At 39.8% G+C, this 26,399-nt stretch overlaps 1 protein-coding gene across 2 annotated transcripts in view; it reads right to left on the reverse strand.

The window, feature by feature from the left end:
- The window catches only part of OSBPL6 (oxysterol binding protein like 6), a 180,748-nt gene that overhangs the window by 67,588 nt on the left and 86,761 nt on the right, over window positions 1-26,399 (reverse strand). For both annotated transcript variants that reach the window (XM_075180551.1, XM_075180552.1), the window contains exons 3-4: window positions 24,471-24,691; window positions 4,044-4,166 (exon numbers count right to left, since the gene is read on the reverse strand). In XM_075180551.1, the coding sequence (XP_075036652.1) occupies window positions 4,044-4,166; window positions 24,471-24,572 (225 nt within the window). In that variant the 5' untranslated portion in view covers window positions 24,573-24,691. The remainder of the gene's footprint in view (window positions 1-4,043; window positions 4,167-24,470; window positions 24,692-26,399) is intronic.

Genomic DNA, 26,399 nt, shown 5'->3' on the forward strand with positions numbered 1-26,399 from the left:
TACCGAACTCTTCCTGTTTAATTGATTATGCTTGTTCACTTGTGACTCTGACCTCTGTCTGGCAACTGGATTCTGCTTGTTGCCCTGACCTCTGCCTGGTCACTGGACAACTAGTCCTGCTTCACTGGACTGCCTCCTGCCCCTGCTTAACTGGAATCCTGATAAATAATAAAGACACTTGGTTTTTCTACTGCTATTGCCGTGTCCCGAATTCACTAGGAATGATAACACACCTGCTCATGGTTTTGCTGTCTCTCTCAGTCTATGATGCCAAATGCTAGTTCCATTCCTGACTATTGTTCTACACCATTTTTGGGCTGGCATCTAACTTAGATTTTTTTCAGAAATAATTGTATATTTTTAAAAATAAGCTGAACTGAGTTTCATTTGCACATAAAAAAGTAATGACATCAAACCTCTGTATTAAACAAAATATCAGGAGCTGGAATTAGGAGGTTTATATAAGCAGACATTGAATCTGCATTCAACAACATATTGATAGGAAAACAGGACTTGTGCTCTAAAGGTGATTTATTGTTTCAAACACTAAACAGAAGTATATTGTATTTCAAAGTACAGAAAGCATTTTAATTTTCTTTGTTGCTGGTACTTTATGGATTAGCATTGACCACTGACAACACTAAAGCTAGCCACACACATTGTTCAGTCACAGTTCTGCAATACACGTAAATTCACACTTTGCAAATGCTCTGCACAAGAAGATGAAAATCATCACCATTTATTTATATATCGCCACTGATTCCGCAGCGCTGTACAGAGAACTCATTCACATCAGTCCCTGCCCCATTGGAGCTTACAGTCTAAATTCCCTAACATACACAGAGAGAGAGAGACTAGGGTCAATTTGATAGCAGCCAATTAACCTACTAGTATGTTTTTGGAGTGTGGGAGGAAACCGGAGCACCCAGAGGAAACCCACACAAACACGGGGAGAACATACAAACTCCCCACAGATAAGGCTATGGTCGGGAATTGAACTCATGACCCCAGTGCTGTGAGGCAGAAGTGCTAACCACTTAGCCACTGTGCTGCCATGAAAATGCTCATCAACATAAAGTTTGCAGGAAAGGTCTACCTCCAAACCAGAATATGTCCTCTAAAAATGCACAGTCCAACCCATGGAGCTCATATAAATACCTCATCACACTAAACAAATTTTTATCTATTTTTTCTTCCAAGGGCAAATATTGCCATAATCAACTTAACATAATCATAATGAGTGTAAGCTAGGTGGCTCATGTGCTCCTCTTCAGGGCTTTATTTTTGCTTCTTTGGTGGTGGAGGAGATTGGCCTATACTCCAATGAGATGCCTTTTGTATCTTATAGGAGCATTTTATACAGGAAAGAACATTTATAGGCACAAGTAAATAAAAACAAGTTGTACAACAATGAAAACATATAATGAAGACAGTCCTGATGTCCTATCACTCATTATTTATTTAATACATAAATGGGACTCCCACAAGCAGTAGTTAGGAGAAAAGGGGAAATGTTGAAACAAATGAAAGGGTTGGTTCTGGAGTGACCTTTAAGTGGCAAAAGGCATGGTGAGGCCATGGTCAGTGGCGAGAGCAGTGTTATCACCAGGCGTTAACCCATTCATGTAGTGGGCAAAATAAATCTGTTTTGTTTAGAGTGCGCTTTAAAAGGCACAAGAAAACATGGATGCAGAGCATAGTATTGAGTATTGTCTCCAGGTTGTTGTCTGTGATCTGACTACTCTCACATTCTCACTTCTGTCCATTGCAACACCATGTGTATTTCTCAGCTCTATAGTCAATGATCTTTAAAGCTGCCGCTCATTGGCTGCAATGATCATTCATGTAACTTATCTACACTGTAAAATCTCTGCAGGTCAGCAGTATTGAGGTAAGAAAGACTTCAATGATTACAGTTGGCAATGCATGCCCACCTCTTCGCCCCTTGTCCCTGCATGCTCCCGCGGGCAGCGGTGTCTGAAAAAAACAGGCTGCCTGTCTGCAAAAATACCAGATTAGCAGGGAGAGTCCAACAATGTCTGAACTACTATCTGGCCTCCTGCCAACCTAGTAAAAATTTAGCTTATAGCAACCAATCAGATTCTAGTTATCATTCAGTTAGTACATTCTACAAAATGACAGCTAGAATCTGATTGGTTGCTATAGGCAACATCTCCCCTTTTTAAACCCGCAGTTTAGTAAATATACCCCCTGGTCTTTTATCTAGCAGAAGTGTCCATGAGCCAGGAAAGCATCGGTGGGCGTTGCAGGTCCCACTGGAGAACCTGGACACTATGCCATGGCGAAAACATTTGTGGACTGGGTTACACTTAGGATATTTTACCAATAATTGAGTTTTAAGTTTTGGGTGGATTCATACTTAAGTAGGGGCTCTAACTTCAAATGTCTGTTCTGTGCTGGAAAGTTAACATAAACATACTGTGTGTGCTTATATTCTATCGTAGAATAAATACATTTCTATGGGAAGCAGTAAGGGTCATTTGAGAAGTCCAAAAAGGTGCGGCCCCACAATGCATCTTTGTGTGTGCAAGTAGACCTACTACAAGGTGCACACCCACTTTACAGTCTCGGGTGCTGCCCCCGGATAATCTGTGCCTATTTGGAAAAATACGTATGGTGGAAACAGTGCAAACATCACATTGAACTCCAACATACTTACACTTCCGGAGTACCTTTTTCATTACTTTCATCTTTTCCATTTTTCTTCTTAAATCCTGCTTGGTTTTGCTTCATTTATGTCTTAAAGTGACATTGTGACTGCCTTTATAACTTGTATTACGTTTCCGTTTTTGAAGGTTTTTACTACATTTTTCTAAATGCACCTACTAAATGTCCTCTCTGGCAAAAGTGCAAAAGAAAGGTGAAAAAGAGAGGCCAGGTGGCAAAGGGCTGGGGGCGTGACAACGTATTCGCGGCATTTTGCAGTGGGGAGTGGGCCCATGATGAGGTGATTTCCTGTGCACATCTTCATCAAGCCCCGCCCACTTTACTAGGGTAGTGGGTGGGATGAGGTAAAGTGAACTGGTCTCTTAGGAGTCGGGGAGAACTCATACAGTGCTCTATGACGATGTACAGATATGTTCTTCATACACTAAGCCCACTCATCCACCTTCTATGGTCCACAATTGCATCTCCACATCTACGGCCCACTGCTCCTGTACACCACCACCATGAAAATCTCCTACAAGCAGCAATCCATGGCTATGGACAGATAAGTATAACTTTATTTTTAGGTTCAATAGTTGGAGGAATTAGTGTTTACTGCACACAGACACACTGGGCCTGAGTAATTACGGAGAGCAAAGCATTAAAAAGGAGTAACTTTGCACCTGGGCAAAACCATGTAACATTGGAGCGGGAGGTAAATTTAAAATGCGGGGACAGATTTATAGTTAGGGTAGAGTATGTCCTAGATCAACTTTAAATTTCAGTGTAAAAATAAAGCTATCAAGTATTTGTGTGCTAGATGAAAAAGCAGCCAGTGTTTAACTTATGTGCAAAATAATAAACTAATTTGCACCCCTTTGTAACATGGTTTAACCAGGAGAAAACGTACTCCTTTTTTTTTTCATTTGCACTCCTTAATGACTCAGGCCCACTATATGGAATAATAGTCAAGCGCAATAGTGTACTCTAAACTGTACCTTATAAATGACTCTTGGTGAGTTTGTCCTTGCTGATTCCTTCTGTACTCTTTCAAAGCCCCTGGTGAGCTTTGATGGGCAGTGTAGTGTACCCCCAGGTGAGAATTTCTGAGTATAATGTGTCGTGCATTGCTGGGCATAAAGTGTTGTGTACTGCTGGGTACCATTAGGTAACATGCAGTGTAATATGCTGGTCATTGAAGTTATAGTGCAAGCATGCAAGGACATTGTCATGAGAAAAATCCCCCCCCCCCCGAACATTAAAACCACAATAAATTTTTACATACGCTACCAAAGTCTATTATTAATAATTTTTACATAGTATGAGTAAACTAACAGATGGCATTTATTTTGTAGCAACATTTGGACACTGCCTACTTTATGCCAGCCTTTCAGTGGCCATTTTCTTTTCTTCAGCATAAAACCTTCATGTTTTTCTGGTTTCTGGACACTTGTCTGTCCAATCTTCAGTCCCTCTATGATTTCCCAGCTGTCTCCTTCCTGTTAAAACAAAATGTTGTAGTATTTCAGTTTCAAACTTATTAAAGAGTAATCCTACTCAAAATGATTTTATCCACTTAAACCATTATTCAATTTACTGGAATAAATTTGTGGAAAACTGAGAAATAGTCTGTTTTTGTCATTTCACAAATTCTGTTTTTATTTAAGTTGTGATAAACTAAATTACATAAAAACATCTGTAACCTTGCAAAAAATGTGTGGACTCCAATTGCAGTAACAGTGTGTTTCTTAGTTTTTTAATGGTAAATTCAGGCAGAAGTCCTATTTGAAGTATCAGGAGGTAATCCAGTATGTAGTTGTAACAAGCATATAAATAACTTCAATTAGGAAAAATCATTTAGTAGTAGCGCTACCTTCTAAATAAGTATGACATGCAAATCATAATCAAGTCTTCTCTATGAGGTACGTCTATATATTAGGACTCCATAATGCCATAAAAGTTGAGATGCAACTACCAACACTCAGGAACTAAATAGCCCACTTATATGTTGCAAGGAATTCTATTTTTTATTTTAGTTGAGGTTTAAAATGTAAAAATAAACAGGTATGCCCCATGCCACATAAACTGCAATATGGAGGACATGGAACAGGAAGTCACCCTAGTGACCACGAGAGCTCACATATATGCATGTCTGAGGCGAAACTGAATTGATACCACTAGTTTAAAATGACCATCAACTTTTCACCCAATTCCACACGTAGAAACTGTATCTTCAAAAATGTGTGCTTTTCTATACCTGATAACTTCAAGGTCCATTTTTTTTGAAGTGCGTAATTAGCATTTACCCTTGGCTTCTAGTGCATACTTGCCTACTTTCAGGCAGTGCAGCCAGGGAGAGGGGCGTAGCAAGAGGGCAGGAAGAAGCAGAGTGTGGTCAATCGCGTTATTTTGGCCCCGCCCCCTGTGACGAAAATGCCGTTTTGTCACGGCTGGCGGGGCAAAAATGACGTGATTCACCGCGAATCGCATTATTTTGGCCTGGGAACTGCAGGATGCGGGTTACTTGCCTGCTCTCCCGGGAGTCCCATCCGGATTTTGGGAGTCTTCCGGACATTCCGGGAGAGTTGGCAAGTATGTTCTAATGTCAGAGGGCCCCTTGAACCAGATTTTATGACAAATTCTTTAAAAATAGAAGACAATGGTGAAAAATGGAATCTGAATGAATGTTAATACAACAACTTTAGTAATTGATTCAATTAGTAAAAAAATTGCCATGTCATGTCCTGGACTGGCTGAGAGACAATATGCGTTGATTTTTTTTTTACGAAACTTTATTTTACAAATGTGTCACAAACACGCTCCCAGCTGCCGTGACTTTGGGGTGTTCGCTGTATGAGGTCACACACGATTTCAGCCCGCAATCTCTCTCTACCCATCACACAGGTTATAGACCTATGGAATCGCCCCCAACACAGCGCTCTCACTTCAGGTTTGCCACCACCTATTGAAAACGGGCAATAGGACCCCAATATACTGTCCCACACTGGCACGCAGGCTTCTAGCTACTCACAGACTAGCAAGACCCACACCAGCACACACAGGGTTAACTCTTCACACCTTCAGACTGTTACACAAATGTAATTACAAGCACACACAGCTTGTTAATCAAATGTATCAACAAATCACACACTGGCATTCCAAGGGTTAACGGGACGCAACTTATTATATTATAGATTTAATATACAAAAATACAGGGCATACAGATGAAAAAATAATGAATAACAATTAATAGATTGACATAACAAGCAAAGCAGTTTAAAATAAAAAGGGGTTACATTCAGAATAACACTTACGTGAGATGCATAATCTGCGCCATGGGGAATTGGCTAGGAAGATGGACAGTTTATCAATGTGGCTTGATTTCCCCAAAAAGTCTGACAGTTTGCCCTTTTCAAAACACAGGTTTTTTTTTAGCAAAATGAAATGGGATGGTCTTCACAGGGGCAGTGTTTAATGCTAATAGGGGGCAGTGATGTCCCCTGGGTGTTACTATACTTTGCTCACAAATATTCCCAAAGTTTTGACCTGTGGGTAATTCTTCACAGATATATCCCAGCGAAATAACTCCCCCCTCAATAAACCGGTCATAATCTCCCGCACATTTAAATACCAAACATGATGGAATTATGACAATGTGACATAGCTTTTCCAAAGATATGTGATTTTAGCTGTTTACGGATACCACCCGTACCTGTCATTCACAACCCTGGTGTGATTTCTGCTCCTCAGTATGGAGTGCCACCCAGATTTCCCAAAATATGAACTATGGCAACATTTTCCTTTGAAGGTCATATTTCTATATACCTGTATAGGCTTTCGCATGCTGCCTACCAGGATCTCCAGCTGTGATCGGCCCCACACAGTCTATTCAGGTGTCCAAAACTATCCTATATGTCAACCTGGGAGCTCTTTGAAGCTGCCCTCAGGTGACACTTCTATCTTCTCACACTGGAATGTGCAAAGCCATCAAACACATTTACACTTTAAACTTATCAATGGATTCATTTGATATAACCTATTTACACTGCAGTTATGAATTATCCCTTATAAATAACTACAAGTTCTCTATGTTCACGACAAAATGTATTATCATCATACCTTCCAACACTCCCACTTGAAAAATTAAGACAAATTGGGCCATGACCCACGATCCACTCAGTCCACAATTTTGAGTACTTGAGCAATTCTAATCTTAGCTATTTATTTCTTTGTCATATGTCCATAGACAAGCACAAGATGAAATTTACGGAATAGTACACTAATTAGATTCAGACATTTTTGGCTCAGACAACCTGTTCATAGTTTGTTTAAAACTATTTAGAAATTCCTTGTATTAACAGACCCAAACAATTGCGTTAATCGAATTCCGTTTGTTAGCGCCACATGCTTATTAAACAGAGTACAACACGGTTAGCTTTATCCTCTTTCTTTCAAGTTATTACCTCAGGGTGAAATCTGGCACTGCTCCCAGACTGTCATTCCCTAAAGTGTCATTAAAGTTTATTCTAATAAATTATTTATCTTCTCTACTTTTACCACAGAATATACTTTATCTTTCATACATAAATACAGATTCTATCCATAAAGAGGCAACAAATTTGTAACCGCACTACACACTAGATTATAAGATTAGAGAAAATTAAAATCCATTACTACTGATAACAGTTAAGTAGAATGGCAATTAGCGCTTTGTTATAAATAATGTTTATTAATTGTAAAGTGCCACTGCGTATGCTGGTATTACATAGATAAATTTTAATACTGTTAATAATAAGGATAACTCCACTTTAAATGCAATTCGTTTCCCCAACATCCCTACTCTTCCCACCCAGTAGAACCTTGGAAATATATGCTAGGAATGCAAACTAATTGTCCAATCATGTCCCACGCACTTTACAATTTTGGGTTAATATGGTCAGACAAGTTGCCTAGACTAGAGAACACCTGTGTGAACAGTTTTTGTATATGGAGGCCTGGTGCAGCACTTAAGGCAAGATTAAAATAGCCAGACCTTAAGCCTGGCCTTGGGCAGCTGACATTGGGGGTAACTAGTGTCATGCATGTATAACGTCTAAATTCATATGAGATAAAGACTTCAGACAGTCATACTACCAGGATAGGTAACCTAGATAGTGTAATGACCAACCTTCTTATACGGTGGATATACAGCTATATTGTGTAAATTGACATAAAACAGAATGCCAAAAGTCCAAAATAAATGTACAGTCCGCATTTAACTTTGCACACAAATGCTAGTGATGTACAATACTAATTGCTATGATCTGCAGCAGATGGTGCTGATCATAGCAATGTGCATAAGCAACGATGGCCCATGTCTTTCAGTCAGACGCCCCCGTTCTTCTGGCTTGCAGTACTGGTCGCTAGACTGCAGCAGCATCGCTAAAACAGATATTTATGCTCCTCTCCTGGGGGTATAATTACTAAACTGCGGGTTTGAAATAAAGGAGATGTTGCCTATAGCAACCAATCAGATTCTAGTTATCATTCATTTAGTACACTCTACAAAATGACAGCTAGAATCTGGTTGGTTGCTATAGGCAACATCTCCACTTTTTCAAAACCCGCACTTTAGTAAATCTAGTCCCTGATCTCTTAACAACAGGCCAAAGTCTATTTATAGCCCCTGACTTTGGATGGTTCATTGGACTCCTCTCACCTCTAAAAGATACCATTCCAACAGGTATGTGTTCTAGTTTTCTTATTGCCTCCAACCGTGTTCTGTCCATTTTTAACACCACAATACCCAGAAATAACAAGGTCTTACTACTATGAGTCAAGTACTGCAGCAATAGAGTATTCACAAGCATATCACACTCAACAAGAAAAGGGGGCTTCTATAGGTGAAGAACTTGTGAACAGTACTAAAGATCTTATTACCTCAAGGGTATTGTCCCAACGCTAATGATTAAAGATGGAATTGTACATTTCTTCGGATATGACATATTCATACCAGACAGACAATTAGCTTAGGTTATTCCAATATAAATAAAGATAATCATTATAGCTAAACTTCATTTCATTAAAAAAAATGTCAAAAACGATGGCATTGGTGGCCCCTATTCTTGTCCGGCAGCATAGAGCTGCTTATGTGGTGAGGACTAGTTTTAATAAAAGACTTTGTAATAAACATCAGTTATATATGCTCGCCGCATTGGCATCCAGGCTGGGGCATAGAAGCGACAGGTGATCAGAGTGGCCTGCACCAATCAGAAGCCTGTAACAGAAGAATGACGGGTTGAGGGTGGTGGTGACTAACACAGGTGCATATCTGCAGCTATAAGTACCTGACAACAGGAGTTTGTGGTTGCCAAGTGTTTGAGTCTCATCAGACCAGTAGCTAGTATTTCAGACTGTGTGTTTCCCATGTACCAGACCTTGGCTATACGTCTGACCACTGATTATGTTCCTGAACCTTGGCTATATCACTGACCACTGATGATACACCAGAACTCTGACCACCGATTATCCGCTGCTCATGTACCAGAACTTTCCTATACCACTGACCACCGATTATCCACTGCTTGTGTAACAGAACTTTGTTATGCCACTGACCACCAATTATCCTTTACCTATGTACTAGATGTATACCTCTGCTTAACGCAGTACACAGCAATCCTCCTTTTGTTATCTCTACTGCAGGATGCTCATAACAGAAGAGAATGAATGAAAAATACTTTATTATTTAAATAAAGCATTTTCTCAACTGAAAAAAACTTCAAAACGAATTTTATTTAATTTTTTTATAATTTAAATATTTTTTATTTTTTTTTACTAAGTGGAACTGAAAGTCCAAGTGTGGATCTTAAGTTCCACTGCTCATACGTGAACCACCTGGCCAGGTCATGCAGACATATAGCCTGAGACTGGCCTGGTGAAGCGACAAGTTAACACCAATCACTGTGGGCCGATATTTTAATGATAAATTGCAGTGATAAGGCTGATTTTTTAAAAATCAGCCTTATGGACACATTTCAATAAATAAAGGTAATAAATTGTTGGATTCTGTCATTCGTCTAAATATACATTTCCAACACAAAAAAATATAATAAAGATAAAGCAATGTTAAAAGCTAATCTTAGCACGACCTCAAACTGCAACATGAGGAGCGGCCATGTACAAGCTTAGTAAAATCGCAATTCTTCCAGCACCCATTAAGCCAAAACACCAAAACTGTTTCAATTGTATTAATTGGTATGTAAAGAGAGAGATGGCTGGAGATTAACCTATTATAATATCATATAATAGAAGGACAATGTTTTGAAATATAGTGATTTGTCTCATTGAAAGTCTGTCAACACATGGAGGTGTTACGATTGTTTATTATTGCTTAGATGTTGGGTTTTGTTACCTGGATGTCATGTTTTTTTACTTTGATTTGCACCTTGCAAGTACAGATAAATAAAATAATGAGGGGTATATTTACTAAACTGCGGGTTTGAAAAAGTGGAAATGTTGCCTATAGCAACCAAACAGATTCTAGTTATCATTTTTGTGCATTCTACAAAATAACAGCTAGATTCTGATTGGTTGCTATAGGCAACATCTCCACTTTTTGAAACCCGCAGTTTAGTAAATATACCAGAATTATGTCAACATATTCCATAAGTACGACTGATACGTAATATCAATATAACATCTTATGTTTACTATTGGGGTGAGTGATCCTGGAAATTAAACAGATTTATGTGGCAGGAGGGATATTTTTCTCCACCGTGAGAACAAATTGGCAGATTCCTTGCTGGGTGTATGTTTTATCTTCCTCTGGATCTATGCAGCTAGAATCTATGACTGCCTGAACTTGATGGCGCTGTATTTTATTTTCAACCTATGTAACTAATAACAAAGAGTGTAACATGTAATTTTAGCTTACTATTTTTTTTATAGTAAATATGGATCTATCCATTTACACCACACTGGCCACACATTAGTAGATTATGTCAGAGATCCCATGGCGATCATTCTTGAAAACGCTTGGGTGCCACTGAAAAGCATGAAAGGGCCACTCATCTTTTAAGAAACATGAGTTGGACAGCAACTGTACTTATAGTTCAGTGATTCATACCATGGAACAATCTATTTTAATTTATATTTACGCTGACTGTGAACTTTACTATATTTATAAGGATTAACATATAAATACAAGGTTATCACACAGATACTGATGAAAACCCGATGAGTCATAACAATGTGTTCATTACATCTGTAACAGCCAGATTTCCCCCCATTGCTAAATTAAATGCTCTGCGGTTGTGAATACAGTTAATGGTTGTTCAAGGTGGTAATAAAGATACCATGCTGTTAGACCAACCCAACCGAATCACAAACTATATGACATATCTATTTTTTACAGGCTACAACAATGCATTAGAATTGGCAGTTTTATTATTATTATTATTATTATTATTATTATTATTATTCAATGATTTTATAGCAGTGTAATTTGACATTTCCAGGCACCTTTATGCCATAGTTTCAGAATAGCCCTTTATTGGCGCTTTTCTGACATATCAATTTGCAGCAATAAAAATATCAATAAATTTGCTGTGCTTGAAGAAAGAGGTATTCTGTGCTTTATGACAACAGCATAGGATGTTTTACTACTCAGTGGGATATAAATCAGTTGGTCTTGCTTGGATCATTACATGCTGGCTGCTATTACAGTATGCTCAGTTAAAAATTACTGATGGTTAAACACAAGTTTGCAGGAATCTTTGACCTGCCAAATTGATTTGTTCTAGGGAAATAGGAGTTCCACCTAGCAACCGATAGTGGGTTAGGCAGCAAGCCTCCTGATCTCCGCTGAAGGCAGGGGGGAAGAGAAGGAAATTTCATTGTCCTGCCGACACACAGTGTAAGTTGGCGTTTTTAAGGCTATGCCTTTTGCTGTCACTTTGGTGGTGGCTGCACCATGTAGTCATTAGCCCCTGAACTGGTTGATATATATATATATATACATATATATATATATATAATATATATATATATATATATATATATATACCTCCTTCCCTCATAGTCGAGACAATCCACCACCTAATAGCGGAAGATCTTGGAGACTGGAAAATTTGTCAGCAGGTCAAAAACAGCTAATGCTTGATCTGTTAGCAACCTAGTAATGTTGCCACATGCAGTGAGACAATCTCTCCAGAAGACCTAGAGTGTTCTGGAAGCAGTCTTTGGAGAACCAAAATCTGACTGGCCACACTGGGTTTACCAGAACTATTTGTGATATCTGTTCTGTCCTGATTTTGTAAAGGGAAGTCATACCGACACCTCAGATCAGATGCCCAAGAGAGGGACATCTCATCCATCTTCCATGATCCCTTTGACCATATTTTGATCACAAAGTGAGGGCTTTGTGCATTGGAAAAAGGTCTATTTCTGAACTTCAGAAGGTATGTACTATCTTTTGAAATATTGCTCTTTATTGCCATCTTGTCTAGGGAAAATCAATGGCAAGATAACGAGTCTGCCAATTTGCAGGCTAAGTGTGTTGCAAATATAAGAAAAATAGCTTTTCTGAACAGCCAAATCCAGGATCTCCAATGCTTCTCTCCATAGGGATATTGAACAAGTGTCCCTCATCCTGCTGTCCTATTGTCCATGAACAGCTGAATGGGGACTCTTTGAAGGTGTTTAGGAACTAAGACCTTCATTGGCAAAGTCGTTTCCCGTTGTTCTAACATATTTATGTGTAAAACTAATTCCTCAGCTCACCAGATGCCACTTACGGCTACCCACCATTACTGCTCATAGAAAAGGGCGATCTTTCCAGTAAAACCTCAGGAGTCGTCTGTGGTTCGGGTGAATGGATATAGACTAGAAATCTATCTAATAGTATAAGTCCCTGGATAGTAGGGAAGGCATATCTGACAAAGCCTCAATTCAAAAGCTTTTTTGTTTTAAATATTAATTAAAGGAACAGTCGTCGAGGACTGGTCTGAAGAACAGGTATACTATCTGATAGTTAACGGGTATTTGGAATACGGATCTTCCAGTTCTATTTTTAACTTGGTCCAAAGATTAGGTGAGGATCTTGTCTAACAGGTGACTACAGTTCCTTGACCAAGAAAAAATATGTTGTGGAAACCTTTTGAATGGAATGCTTAACCCTGATCGAATTACTTGTAGGAACCACTTGTCTGTGGTGATCTGTTGCCACACAAATAGGGTGTCTGAGTGTGATTAAAAGAAAAAGGATATCCAGACACTTGACAATGACCTTCTGTCATTGTCTTGGGGTCTGTGTGCAAAACTTCCTCTTTGGGATCTTCCACAGACTTGGTAATCCCGGGTCAGCCCCCTGGTTTTTGAAGTCCGACCCTTGATGAAAGGGCTACCTGACTGGCTTTTTAGCCTTCTTGAAGTCGGAAAAGACCTTATGGACTTAATGGTGGGCCTTGGCCTGCTCAGTGAGGTTTGAACAAATGAGAATCTACTAAACTGGGAAAATCCAGGGATTTAGAGGCCAGGCCTGCAAGACCTGCCCTGGATAACCTCCGAAAACCTATGGCTGTTGGAAATAAAATTAAAGGTCTGGCCTATGATGAGGACAAATTTAGAATTTACCAAAGATTCTAGGGAACAAACCGATTTGCTTTCCCGTATAGCTTTGTCAAGTACAAACATCAATGACCCAGACTGCAATTTTATAATGGACTTTCCTCAGAGTCCAGTCAGTGTGGTCATTATGCATTTTGCCACTGACTATGAAAGCCAAATTTAGAGCTCCCTGCTACGGCGGAGACCACGGCTATATCCAAGTGTAATTTAGACTTCTCGTTAAAGAACCCGGTTAAATAAAGCAATTGGTGGGACTCAGTGGAGTTACCCACTCAAAGCATTATTATTGGAAACGGTTCTTTAGTAAAAATTGATTTGTAAAGTAGAAAACCCCATTAAAAATATTCAACTAGCTTCAAGTTCCAAGTGCAGTGCAAAAAAACAACCACAGAACCTTATAAAAGGTCATTGTAATATATAGAAAGTTCCTCATTACCAGCAAACTTTTATGGTAATTCACAAATGTAACGCTAGCTATTTTATTCTTACAACTTCCTAATGGATGAAATATTCCAGAAAGTTTAACACTGCTTTTTATCATGTGATCAACCATTCCTAAAAGTAGGAGTTACTATGTAAGCAGCACATCCCGCAGAAGTATTTGTTTTCAAATGTCTCATTAAAGACCATTTTCAGTAATTCTAGATGTACCTGGAGGAAACCAACATGGCCAAACACGCAAACTGCATGTAAATAGCACCCTGGGTTCTAATAAAAGGCTCCCTCACTGTGAAGCAGCAACCAACGTGCCCCTGTGCTACACAATTAATATAAACTCCAATTTGTGTACAACTGACAGGACAAATAAATCTTGCAGACGATACTCCTTTCTAGAAGATGGAATCTCCTGCTAGGGAATCGCTTGTCATTATAAATGTTACTTTAATCTGTCTGTTGCTGCAGCTCCAGAACATCCAACACCCTGACATAAAAGGAAGATAGCTGTAAGAACAGCTAGGTGTGGGGCTATCTGTCCCGCAGAGTGGAACAAATGTGCAAATACAAAATATTTACAAATAATAATTGTTTTATGCTATATAATACAGTGACATGATTTAAAAAAAATAATTGTGAAATAGAGGAACAAGTCCCCTATCAGATATCAACACAACAAAACTGCATTTCAAACAGTAGCAGTTTTCTATTCATTAAATATTTTATCAACAATCCTTTCTAAACAAAAGAGGAATAACGTCAATTTAAAATTGTATGTACAAAATAGACTTCTCGCCATACATGGGCACTGGGGATGTGACAAGAGGGATGTAATCAGAGGTGACAGATTCCAGTCCCTTGAGGACCAATTACTAGATGTGACAGCCAGATAGGTGGTGCAGTCCTCACTGGGGGGTTTCAGTCCAATATTCAGGTTAGTAAAGCAGTGTAGTATGATTTAATGTAGTACCAATATTAAGAACAAAAACACTCAAGTTCCTTCTGGTAACCGAGAGTGTTTACTTATTACAGGGCATCCATACACAAAATATTTTTAAATAATGGAAAATATATAATTCTTACACATGAAATCATTTCCTGGGCATCATTGTATTATCCATAGGTGTTGTGTATTTATAAAGGTCCTACATGATGTCCAGATACGAATTCAGTCTGATAGATATGATGATGATTGATGATGATATTATTATTATTAATAATAATAATAATAATAGTAATAATATTATTATTATTATTATTATTATTATTATTATTAATAATAATAATAATATACTAATGCAGTTCCTGGTGGTCTTCAGGTTTCATCCAAAACATTTAATGGGAACCATTCTGCACCTTCATGTTGCATTCTAGGTGCACTCTGAGCAATGTAATACAAAGATTTACACACAAAGTTACCACATATAACAACACATCCCCAATATCCTCTGATGGAACTAAACAGGTAGGACGTTGGTCTTTGCACAGCCCGTATGTTGACATTTTTCCGCTCTGCGCTTCTAATTTGTGGAGGCCAGATATGCACTGAAACATACTAAATGGGTAATTAAACTACCTAAATGTAGAACTTACAGGCTGTGGAAGAGGATTACTGCAATCATTAATATTATCATAGATTTGTAAGGTGCCACAGTGCTCCCAAGCGCCGTACAGTAGGGAAAACAGAAAATACATGAAACAGGAATGTCCAAGGTTGACAAAATAAATGCAGACATGAAAACAAAGGGTATACAGGATCCTGTTCATTAGAGATATTACATTCTATTTAGAGGAGGGCAAAGTTGAAACTAGAGGAATGTGTTTGGCACAGAGTGGAGATTGGGACAGCTGTGATAATCGGGCAAATCAGCAAACATAAGACCGGTCGTAAGTCGAGTCAGTGTGTATAGTGACACGATGGTCGAAAGTCACTCCAAAGTGTCAATTGTCGGCTCATTTGGTTGGTCGTAATATTTTCCGACCAATCATGCAGTGTGTATGCACTCATGCTCACGATTTCCAAAGAGTTTACAGAGTCGTGTTCCCTTCAGCCGATGCTAGCAATGGATGTCCCGGTGACTAAATGTAGAGAGTGGAGTAGAAGAAATAATTAATTTGTTCGTTCCGAGACAGAATGTTTAGTTTCAGAGTCACAGAAGCTAACGAAATTCGTTAGGACATGTGGATAACTATAACAAGGCAGTTTTAATTAGTGTAACAATGTGACAAAATTAAATGAATGAATATTGTGCTGTCACTCTCTGAAGACTATGAAGGACCAGATGAAGAACACCGACCTGAAGGTAAATCGTGTCAGTGTGTATACATGAATTGTCAGACTGATCAGACCTTCAATAGTAGGTACAATCGTTTGAGATACAAGTCGGTCGAAAAATTCTTCAGTGTGTACCTAGTATCAGAGGGAGTAGGGTAAGCACTAATAAAGAGATGCACGCCCACCTCCCCCGGGATCTCCCTGAAGTCAACGAGGAAAAGTTGGCAAGCATGAAGTAATTTCTCATGGCGTTAGGAAAGAAATGGTTTACTGGTTTATAAAACGTTCGGCTGGTAAATCTCTATAAGGCCATATGAGTAGTACAGTCAGTGTGGTTTGATTTCTATGCCAGAAGGAGTAATATTTAATAATGCACAGGTTTCTATAAACAGGTCCAATTCAACTGTAGTGATTGACAGATCTGTACTGCCGCTATCGAGGGCTTTTTGCATTAGATTTTACAAGTTTTTCTTACACCAACTATTCTGACCGAGTAGAAGCAGATTTTTCCCCACTCAGCTCTGCACACAGTGAATGCCACTGACAAACTGATAACTGGGGAATTTGGACTAATGCTAACACATGGCAAAATGTAGTCTGCATGTGGAGGGTTGTAGCATTACTCAGACGGAACAGGCCAACGCCATAAATAGTATAATAAAAATGTTACAGAAAACGTTTGACTTCTGCCAGGTTCTATCTGCCAACCAAAAACCACAGAAATAGCTCTTCACATAAAATGTCATCACTGGCAAATTAACTCAGTAATTGAAAAATCTGCATTCTGGAGTAATGTTGTATTTAGCTGTCTTCACACATGTCAAATATTTACACTGAAAAGACCATCTGCTACAGGTTTTATTATAATTCCGTAAGTGCAGATTTATACTATTGCAATTGTGGATATAGTTAACGGACTATGGGACCCTTTCTCCGCAAAAAACAGGCGTTGTTATTTAACAAAGCCCCTGGTCTGGTGTTACGGTACACTAGCAATAGCATTCGAGAGGGGTCTCTGAAGTGGCAGAACTGCAGGGGACTGAGGAGTTGTATGAGAGGGGACACTGACTGCTGAACAAGCACGTCCATGGATCTAGCGTTGTACTGACGTGGAAAAAGGAGATTTTATTTTGTGACATTTAATGACTTAAATGAGTTGGTGGGAGAGGAGAAGGCACGTATAGGACAGCGCTCCCCATTTTACATGGAACAGCACTGTCTTTTCCCAACAAAAGGATTTGAATTCTACAGCTGGTCAGAGGTGAGGGAAACCCAATCTCATCACTATACTTCATACTTGCAAGTCCAGGAGAGGGGCGTGACTATTGGGCGGAAGGGGGTGGGGTGCCCACAAGCAAAATTACCTTTTTGTCATGGGGGCGGGGCCAAAATGACACAATTCTCCCTGAAGAATCGCGTCATTTTAACAAGGGAATTCCGGGATGCGGGAGAAATGCCAGCTCTTGCGGGAGCCTGGGAGACTGACCCGAATTTCGGTAGTCTCCCAGACTTTCCGAGAGAGTTGGCAAGTATGCTACACTTTTATTGAGATGCATTTTGCACCTTTCAGTTGCACTTTTGCGTATTTCTGCAGGAACTACGACCAATGTACAGTGTGATACGGAGACTCCCTGCTTCAGGTATCCCGGGGGAGGAGGAGGCAGTGGGAAAATTCCTGAAGAACCAACACCCTCTAGTCAATACATGTGGGGGCAGGCGACAGTAAAGGTGTACAAAGCAGGGTCACCGATTTTCTAAACTGGACCTTCTTTTTATAGTAATGTATAAGAGCATTACTGTAGAATTGTTCATATTATTTATCCATTATGATCCAATTCGCTGGCTCTCCTCTACCATGTTCAGAGATCTCATGATGGCAGAGCAGAATGGGGGCTTGTTCATCTCACTATTACATAGTAATATGCGTGACCGTTTAACGTCGTGAACCTCAGCTGCATAATGGATATTTATTCACCCAACAGTCCTGTCGTAAAGATGGTGCTGACCATGGTGCTCGGATGCTCGGACTGTTCTCAGAAAAACGTGGAAGGAGTTGGATTAGGGCTTTATACAATAAACTATGGGGCATATTTAACAAATCATGATAGTGCACTATTGTGCACTTACCGTGGAATTAAAGTCCCGATGTGCCCTCCGCAAATTTATTAAAGGTGCATCGCAGCAGATATCATGGATATCTGCTGCTTTGCACTCCTGATCGTTTTTGCGAGCAGTCACCATTCAACAGAATGGTGACTGCTCTGGCCGCAATCTAACAAGTCCCGGAAAAAATTTTTTTTTCGGGAACTTGTCTTGATAATGTACGCCAGCTGAAGCTGGCGTACATTATCAGAGTTTAAGAAATCCACTGCTGTCAGCTCTGCTCCGAAGAGCAGAGCTGGACAGCGCATGTGTGGAGGGATCACATGATCCCTCCCTGTCACTCAGCGCGCTCTCTCTGCAACTACAGAGTGGGGACTTTGTGCGCATGTGCACTGCACATGCACAATTGAAGGAAGAAGAGGAGATCCCGAGACAGCGCATCCGAAGAGGGGGGTAAGTGTGATTTTTTTCTATCACAGAAACAGCAGTTTTTCGGAACTGCTGTTTCTGTGTTCCCTTTTTAATAAATTTGAGAAATAGTTCAATCCTTATCCTTGCGATAAGGATTGATAACTATTTCTCACTTTTGCCGATTAATGATAAATGTGCCCCAAAGTGTTTAATGTTTAGATATTTTTATTTTCAGTAAAGCATCTGCAAGTTCCCTTTAACCACTTAATCTACTGATATTCAATCACTGAGCAGTGGAAAAGTTAAAGGGCAGAACTTACCAAGCTCATCTATGGGAGACGGCACTGGACTCACCCATCACACCCTATACAATACTCTTATAGGGTCGTCTGTGGCTTAGTATTACATATCTGTTTGAAATAACAGCAGAGGTTTACCATTTTAATAGCAAACATTTGGGATATTATTCCTATTGTGTGTCCTCTTGGCTTCATCTCAGCCTGCAAATATTTATGACAAGCGCTCATCGTTGTGATGTTGAACATTAGCAGCATTAGAGGGGTTAACAGTGGATTCCAAAGAATTGTGCTGCTTCACACTATTGATTTACTGCTGAGTAAAGGGCTCCACATGATTCAACAGATCTGCAGTGAGAATTACGTGATCTCAGCAGTTCCACTGATCTGTAACCTTCCACGAAGTAAGCACTATTATCAAGCAGCAGTTTTCAGTTATATAACCGTTTGGTGCAACAATAAATCAAAGGACATTTTTTTTCTGCAGGAAGTTAAATCCACTATGTATGGGGCGAACTATGCAATGCTCTGACCCTTTTCTTAACACTTTATATCCTAATACTGTAAGCTTTGTAGAGTCATTTAGCTTCCGTTCAATTTTTTTTTTTTTATATATAACAAAAGGTATGTGTACTTGCAAAATCAGTAGCACACCATTGTGTACCTGAACAAATGGGTCATATTGGAAGCTATAGTAGGTTGTTTATTAACGTGCAGTCAACCATTACAACCAAGAAACAATTACCTTTGATATATCTAGTGCAAGGTAAGGTAACAGAAGCAAGGTCTCACATTTCAAAACCCTGACATCACAATGGACTGTAACATGCCTGATGACACCTATCACTAATTCTGTCTAAATAATGTCTCTTTCCGAAGGTTCAATTTATAATAGGGTGAAAAGCCCCATCACTGACAAATAAAAAAAAATAGTGTTTGAGGCGGAAATAGGGCGTCACCCTATACCTCAAGGAGTCACTGCCGATGATTGCAGCGATATTGGGTCTCGCAGGCAGTAGCCTCCCCATGCACGGTGGCTATGTTGTTAGCGCTTCTGCCTCACAGCACTGGGGTCATGAGTTCAATTCCCGACCATGGCCTTATCTGTGTGGAGTTTGTATGTTCTCCCCGTGTTTGCGTGGGTTTCCTCCGGGTGCTCCGGTTTCCTCCCACACTCCAAAAACATACTGGTAGGTTAATTCTGTTATCAAAATTGTCTCTCTCTCTGTCTGTGTGTGTATGTTAGGGAATTTAGACTGTAAGCTAAAATGGGGCAGGGACTGGTGTGAGTGAGTTCTCTGTACAGGCAGCGCTGCAGAATCAGTGGCGCTATATAAATAAATGATGATGCTAAGCAGAGATAAGCCTGATTATCAAGGATCGCGGTAGTACAAGTAGGAAATGAAAAAGATGCTTTATTCTTTGGACAAAGGCACTATGATGCAGGTCATGTCATCATGGCCTATAACTGCATGATAATGCACAATACATCATAAGAGTGCTTGATGACTGCGTCAAACCATATTGAAATGCATAGTGGGGGGGGGGGGGGGCATTTTGTTTGCTGCCTGTGTATATAGCACATTAATACTGGACAGTTTAATTTTTGAAAAGTTGTAAATTTGCTCCTTTTTTGCTGTGCTCCTTTGTTAGTAGAGCTGCTGTGGGGCCAGCCAAAATGGGGGTATAATAGATAGTACCAGCCCATGAGTCAGATACAGCATCTGCCCTTAGACTGATGAAATATTTGTCCAGAGAAGAAACTGAGTGTGGCCAGTTTCGAACATGTTTTCTTTGCCCCATTTTCCTTTTCTATCTCACATACTGCGTAACTCCCACCATTTAGAATCATGAAATCAGGACAAAGTAAGCTTTGCTCCTGCTCAACCAAAGGCCACACACAAATGAGCAAGAAAAATAAAGCTCCACCCAGTTTGGTTAAGCTCCATCACTTTTCCAACCAACGAATCGGAGTGTCCCAGCCAAATCAGGACAGTTGGGTGGTATGCATGCTGATTGACAGCTAAGCAAATGTTCCTGACCACTGAATGGTATATACCATTCCTGAGGTTTTTTCTCCTCCACAAATGTGTTTATGATACAACAACCCAGCCTTTGGTTGTAAGTTGTTTATTGCATGTTAATGACTAGTAAACCAAACACTGCAGCTCTTTGTATAATTTCATTGAGGATAAGATGCTTCTGACACCATGTACCTCAGAGAGCGGATGTATTAATCCAGTTAAAGCTTTCAAATTCCTAAAAATTACTTTCAAATTGCAATTTATTGATGGAATGACTCTGTGAATGACATGTTCACTGTTAAGATTGCATGCCCAACCCTTTTCAAAGTCCACACCATATGGTCGACATTCATAATGTTGACACAGTTGAAAGGTAGGCGTTCAGAATATCGGCATTAGGTCAACACAGTTAAAAGGTAGACATGTAAAATGTTTACAGGTTTTAAAGTTGGCAGTCAAAATCGACATAAAAACAGTAGATTTAAAATGGCAATGCAATACAGAAAAAAAAAAAAAAAAAATGAAACTACATGTACAAAAAAATAAATAAATAACGTGCTGCCAACCTAGGCTTGTAATAGCCAAGTCGGCCACCAGCCCAGGCTATAGTGCCACGAGCCCAAGCTTTGCCAGCCTGGACTGGTGGCACTATAGCAGGGAAACCCTGTTCATTGTGTTTAAACATCTGTGTATTCTGAGGACTATCTGGTCGTAGATGCCCCATCCATGCCTTAGCAGAATAGGAGGGCAACAGCGAGCGGTACCACATCACAACATGGATCCCAAGTAAGGGGCCACACAACACTAGTACCAGAGGGGTTTCACGGGCCCTGGGAGCGTTCCTTGCTAATGTACAGAGCAGTGCAAGAACAAGATTTCATATTGTAGAGCAAGAGTTTTGGAATAAGATAAAGCTGTGGAGAGGGTATGCTTTTAAGGGCATTCCTTGTTTGGCAGAAGAGAGCAGAACCATTATCTATCTGCAAAACGCAGTCCCAGCTCCGAGCTGGTAGATATCTGGTCTCATCCTATATTTTTAAGTAGACACATTATGTAAGTTCCACTTAAGCCCAATTTAAAAAAAAAAACAATCTTCAAAAAGACATGTCCCTTCTTTCTCATGATTAACTTAAGCCACAAATTAGGCTAAAGTGAGCAGTACTTTAGGAGAAAAAAAAATAAAACCTTTACTTTAATGAAAGGTGGTGGTTCTATAGCAGTAGGAGGTTGGATTTGGTTATGACGCTTATTCTTGCACAGTCCTCCTCTTTGCAAACCTTAGTGCACTTGTAATTTGCGAGGGTGTCTCCAGTGACCAGAGTGTATGCATGCAGTTTAGGCGTGATGGGTGGACCATCTAGTTGTCCAGATATAAAACGAAGCCATTTTGCCTTAGAGATCCAATATGCTGCATAAATAAGGTCTAATTAAACAATTTCTGAAGCTGTAAGTAACTGGGTCTTATTTCACTTCTCCTCCTGTCTGTTACACTATCCACATGATTCATACGGTCTTTATCTTGTGTCAAACTATACAATCTGTCACTGACAGCCACCACACGTCCCTGCTCCCACACTGCAAGTGTCCCTTATTAATTAATATTTGCAGACTTGTGCCTACCCCAAGAAATGTATTTTTATTAATATCAGTATTAACAACCAACTGGACATTTTCTTGGCAGCCAGCAAAATATGGTTAACGTTTTATAATCTAAAAAATAAAATTAATATTAGTAAAAATATACTTTTGCTATGCCAAGATAATTTTGAGAGCAGAGTGGTGTCATCAGAGAGGGGCGAGATCATTGCTGGTCCCGTAGCTGCGTAAACCCTATTGCTACACCCACGCCAAGTGCAGTAAGCAGGGACAGTTCTAGCGCAGGGACTTTCCTATGTCCCCCAGGCAGCCTATGTGCTGATCTCTGCTGACAAGGAAGGGCAATTGATTGTGATAGGTGCAGCTTCACTTGAGGATGTCATCAGACATGGCCAATTGCATTGAATATTTGAAACTCCCTGCCAAGTCTTTAGAAGAGGCAAGGCAGAAATTCTATTTAGATCATCTGGGAGAACGGGAGGAGGCTGGCTGTGTATCTCGTATCCCTGCAACCTGGGGCAGGTACAAAGTCAGCGGACGCAGGCCTAAGGGCCCGCGGTGGCTAATAGGTAGCGGGAAGATGACACTCCAACCCAATCATATTGTGAGCAGGGGAGAGTGACCTACAGTTTACTATTGGTCCACACAATCACTTACCTCTAGGCTGCAGCTCACAGCATCTGCTTATGCTAGGTGTTAAAGTTGCTGCAGCCAGGGATATATTACATAAAGTCCTAATCTAAAAGGCAGAGACTGAGCATACCTCCCAACCCTGCCTCGTCTTCTGCTGGGATAGTGGACGTGACCAATGGAGGTGTGACCACACCCATGGAGGTGTGTCTAGTGCATTTGAAATGCTAGACTGCCCCATACTCTTCTCCTGCCTCCTCTAAACATCCATTCATAGCCATGGGCACCATTCACCCCTGCTCTACCCATTCACCACTGCTCCGAGCAGCAGTCAAGACAATACCTATCAACCTTCCTTTCCCCTTGCGGGACAAAGCTGTCCTGATCAGGATGGCGGGAATGAGCACTCAAATCGCGACTGTCCGAATTAAACGTTATGCTCTGGATGTTTGGTCTGCATTGTACCTGGTGCATTATTTCTCTGCTCTTGCAAATCTATATACAGGGTGATTCAAAAGTCGCAGTACACCCGTTTATTTCAAAAACTCTACAGGGAAACCTGAATACTCCAGTAAGGTATGGGTGACGTGGTCTATCTTTTACGGTATGTACCAAACATGGGCGCCATCTTGAAATCGGCCAATCGGCCCAATTCCTGTAGAGTTTTTGAAATAAAAGGGTGTACTGCGACTTTTGAATCGCCCTGTATATCTATATCTATATCTATATACACAAAAATCTGAAGTTTCTTTCTAGGCCCTGTAGCTTTTTCATACCATACACATGTTTGGTATCCCTATAATCAACAATGGGGCACATTTCTCATGCTGCAGTAACTGGGTCACATTAACTATTTGAAGAATTAAAAGAAAGTACTTATTTTTGTAAATTTAGTTTTTTTCCTCCCACACAATGCATTTAAAATAAATTTGTCCTGAAAAAAACACAAACCAACCCAATGCGTACAACCCAACATTGGTTTCTCGTTGGAGCACACACAAAGGGGGCATGGACTCGCTGCATTGAGGACATGATTACACCAGATAGGGGTGTACCTAGCACCTTAGAAGCAGTAGACCACCCTCCCTAACAACACCTTTGAATTTCCATGTTTGGTGGTGCACGCAGCACCTCCTCAGACATACATGAAAACCAACACATGAAGTAACACTCAGGGGTAAATTTACTAAACTGCGGGTTTGAAAAATTGGAGATATTGCCTATAGCAACCAATCAGATTCTAGCTGTCATTTTGTAGAATGTACTAAATAAATAACTAGAATCTGATTGGTTGCTATAGGCAACATCTTCACTTTTTCAAACACACAGTTTAGTAAATATACCCCTCAGTCATGAGGGGGTACAAAAACAAAGTCGGTCATCTGACCGAGTAGCAGCAGTTAGTAAATATATATAGATATATCTTACCTGCCTACTGTCCCTCTGGGAAGATGAAGAAGAAGAGGCACTTTTGTGCGTTGGCGTTGATATTTTGTGAGCTGGCGATATACCCTTCTCTTCCGAACTCATCTTCAAATGTAGATACTGATTGTACTAAAGTACCAGCAAAACCATATCAAACTTTGTATGCAATATAGCTCTCTCTCTGTGCGTTAATCTCTATCTTTAAATCCATCACCAGATAAAACCTGTAACAAAAAAAAATAGCAAACAAAAATACAAATTTAGTACATTTTAAAATTTTGGAAACCAAAATGTTTTTAAATAAATTTATACGATGTCCCAGTACATTAATTTACTAACTGTGGCAACAGTGAAAATGATTTGTTACTTTAGATACAATGTAATTGTTGATTGGCCCATAGACAGAAAGTGGCTGGTAAATGAGGTTTATTGATCTATAAAATACAGAGATGGAGAAGTGTCAAAATATATGTTACATAGCCCATGCATGGCCATTTCCTCATGCGGAATGTTAACAGTAAGTTTTCCTAACAATGCTATGGCTAACTGTATGGTTTCCTATTGAAAATATATCAGTTTGCGATTTGAACTAGATGCTGTAAATAGTAAAAAATGAAATGTAATTTCAAATGAATAATAATTCGGCAACATCTGTGGTCTGAGGGGAGGTAACTGTCAGTCATATGCATTTGTATTTATTTATTTTTGGCTGCTTGTGATTGGTCATGTTATTCAGATGGCATTGGAGACCCACTAAAGCATACCACCCAAGAGTCCTTGATTAGCAGACCCAAAAATTCAGACAGTGGACGTGACCATGTCACAATGGGGGGTGCAGTGGCTATGAGAAAATGTGGGCTTGGTCATATTGGTTTTTGGACAAATCAAAGTCAGAGTTTATCTTGTTCTTTTAAATGTTGTAAGGTATGGAAAACAATTCTATAGTAGAAAACAAAGCATGTCTATTATCATATCCTTTGCCCTTAGTATACACTGCAGAGAACCACCCACTCTCAGCCCAAAACTGTAAATTTAATCTATATACATTACTAATATAACATTTCCTATGTATGAATAGGTGCAATTTGCATGGAGTATTAATATAAATGTTTTAATTTATAGGCCTTTTTCTCACTTTGATAACAGGAGACTAAAACCAGATATCATTAGAATTCAGATTCTTTAACAAAATATATTACAGTTAATATTCACAGCATAAATGCTTGTCACTAATAGGCAAATGTCATGTTAATACATTTTAATAATTGAAGAGTTCTGTGGTGACAAGATTGAATGGCAAATTGCATCCTGCATTTGTAAGTGATGATTTAAACTATTATATTTTTTTCAGTTTAAGCTGCAATTAAGTCTTAAACATACAGACTGTATTGAAAATTAAATTTTGGGATGGAATATTCACCAGTGCCAAAGGTTACTTACCTGGCCCACCGTTTAGGCTCTCCAGTCCCCGACATACTGCACTCATCTGCCCCTGCTCCGAGCACTCCTGCTGCCAACATGTTGTTGGTGGACAACACAAAAAGACCTGGGGGTAGATGTAACAAACCTTCTAAAAAGAAAAGTGGAAAAGTCGTCCATAGCAACCAATCAGACTCTAGCTAGCAGTTTCTAGAATGTACTAGATACATGATAGCTACAATACGATTGGTTGCTATGGGCAACTCATCCACTTTTCCTTTTTAGAAGGTGTGATAAATCTACCCCTTGGTTGGCAGGAGTGATGCGAGTCAGGTGATGTTCCTACTGACCTAGCAACAAACAGGCTATCCAGGGAGTCCCTGTGCATGCTTGTGGCTGATCTGCTCACAACCTGTGCAGGAGGTCAGAGTAGGACATTGAGGAGACACCTCAGATAGACTGAATTCCAGACCGCAAATAAGTTACATTTGAGAACAGAGGTTTACTTGGGAT

The sequence above is a fragment of the Mixophyes fleayi genome, chromosome 7 (genome assembly GCF_038048845.1).
Source record: "Mixophyes fleayi isolate aMixFle1 chromosome 7, aMixFle1.hap1, whole genome shotgun sequence".
In the NCBI taxonomy this organism is placed as follows: Eukaryota; Metazoa; Chordata; class Amphibia; order Anura; family Limnodynastidae; genus Mixophyes; species Mixophyes fleayi.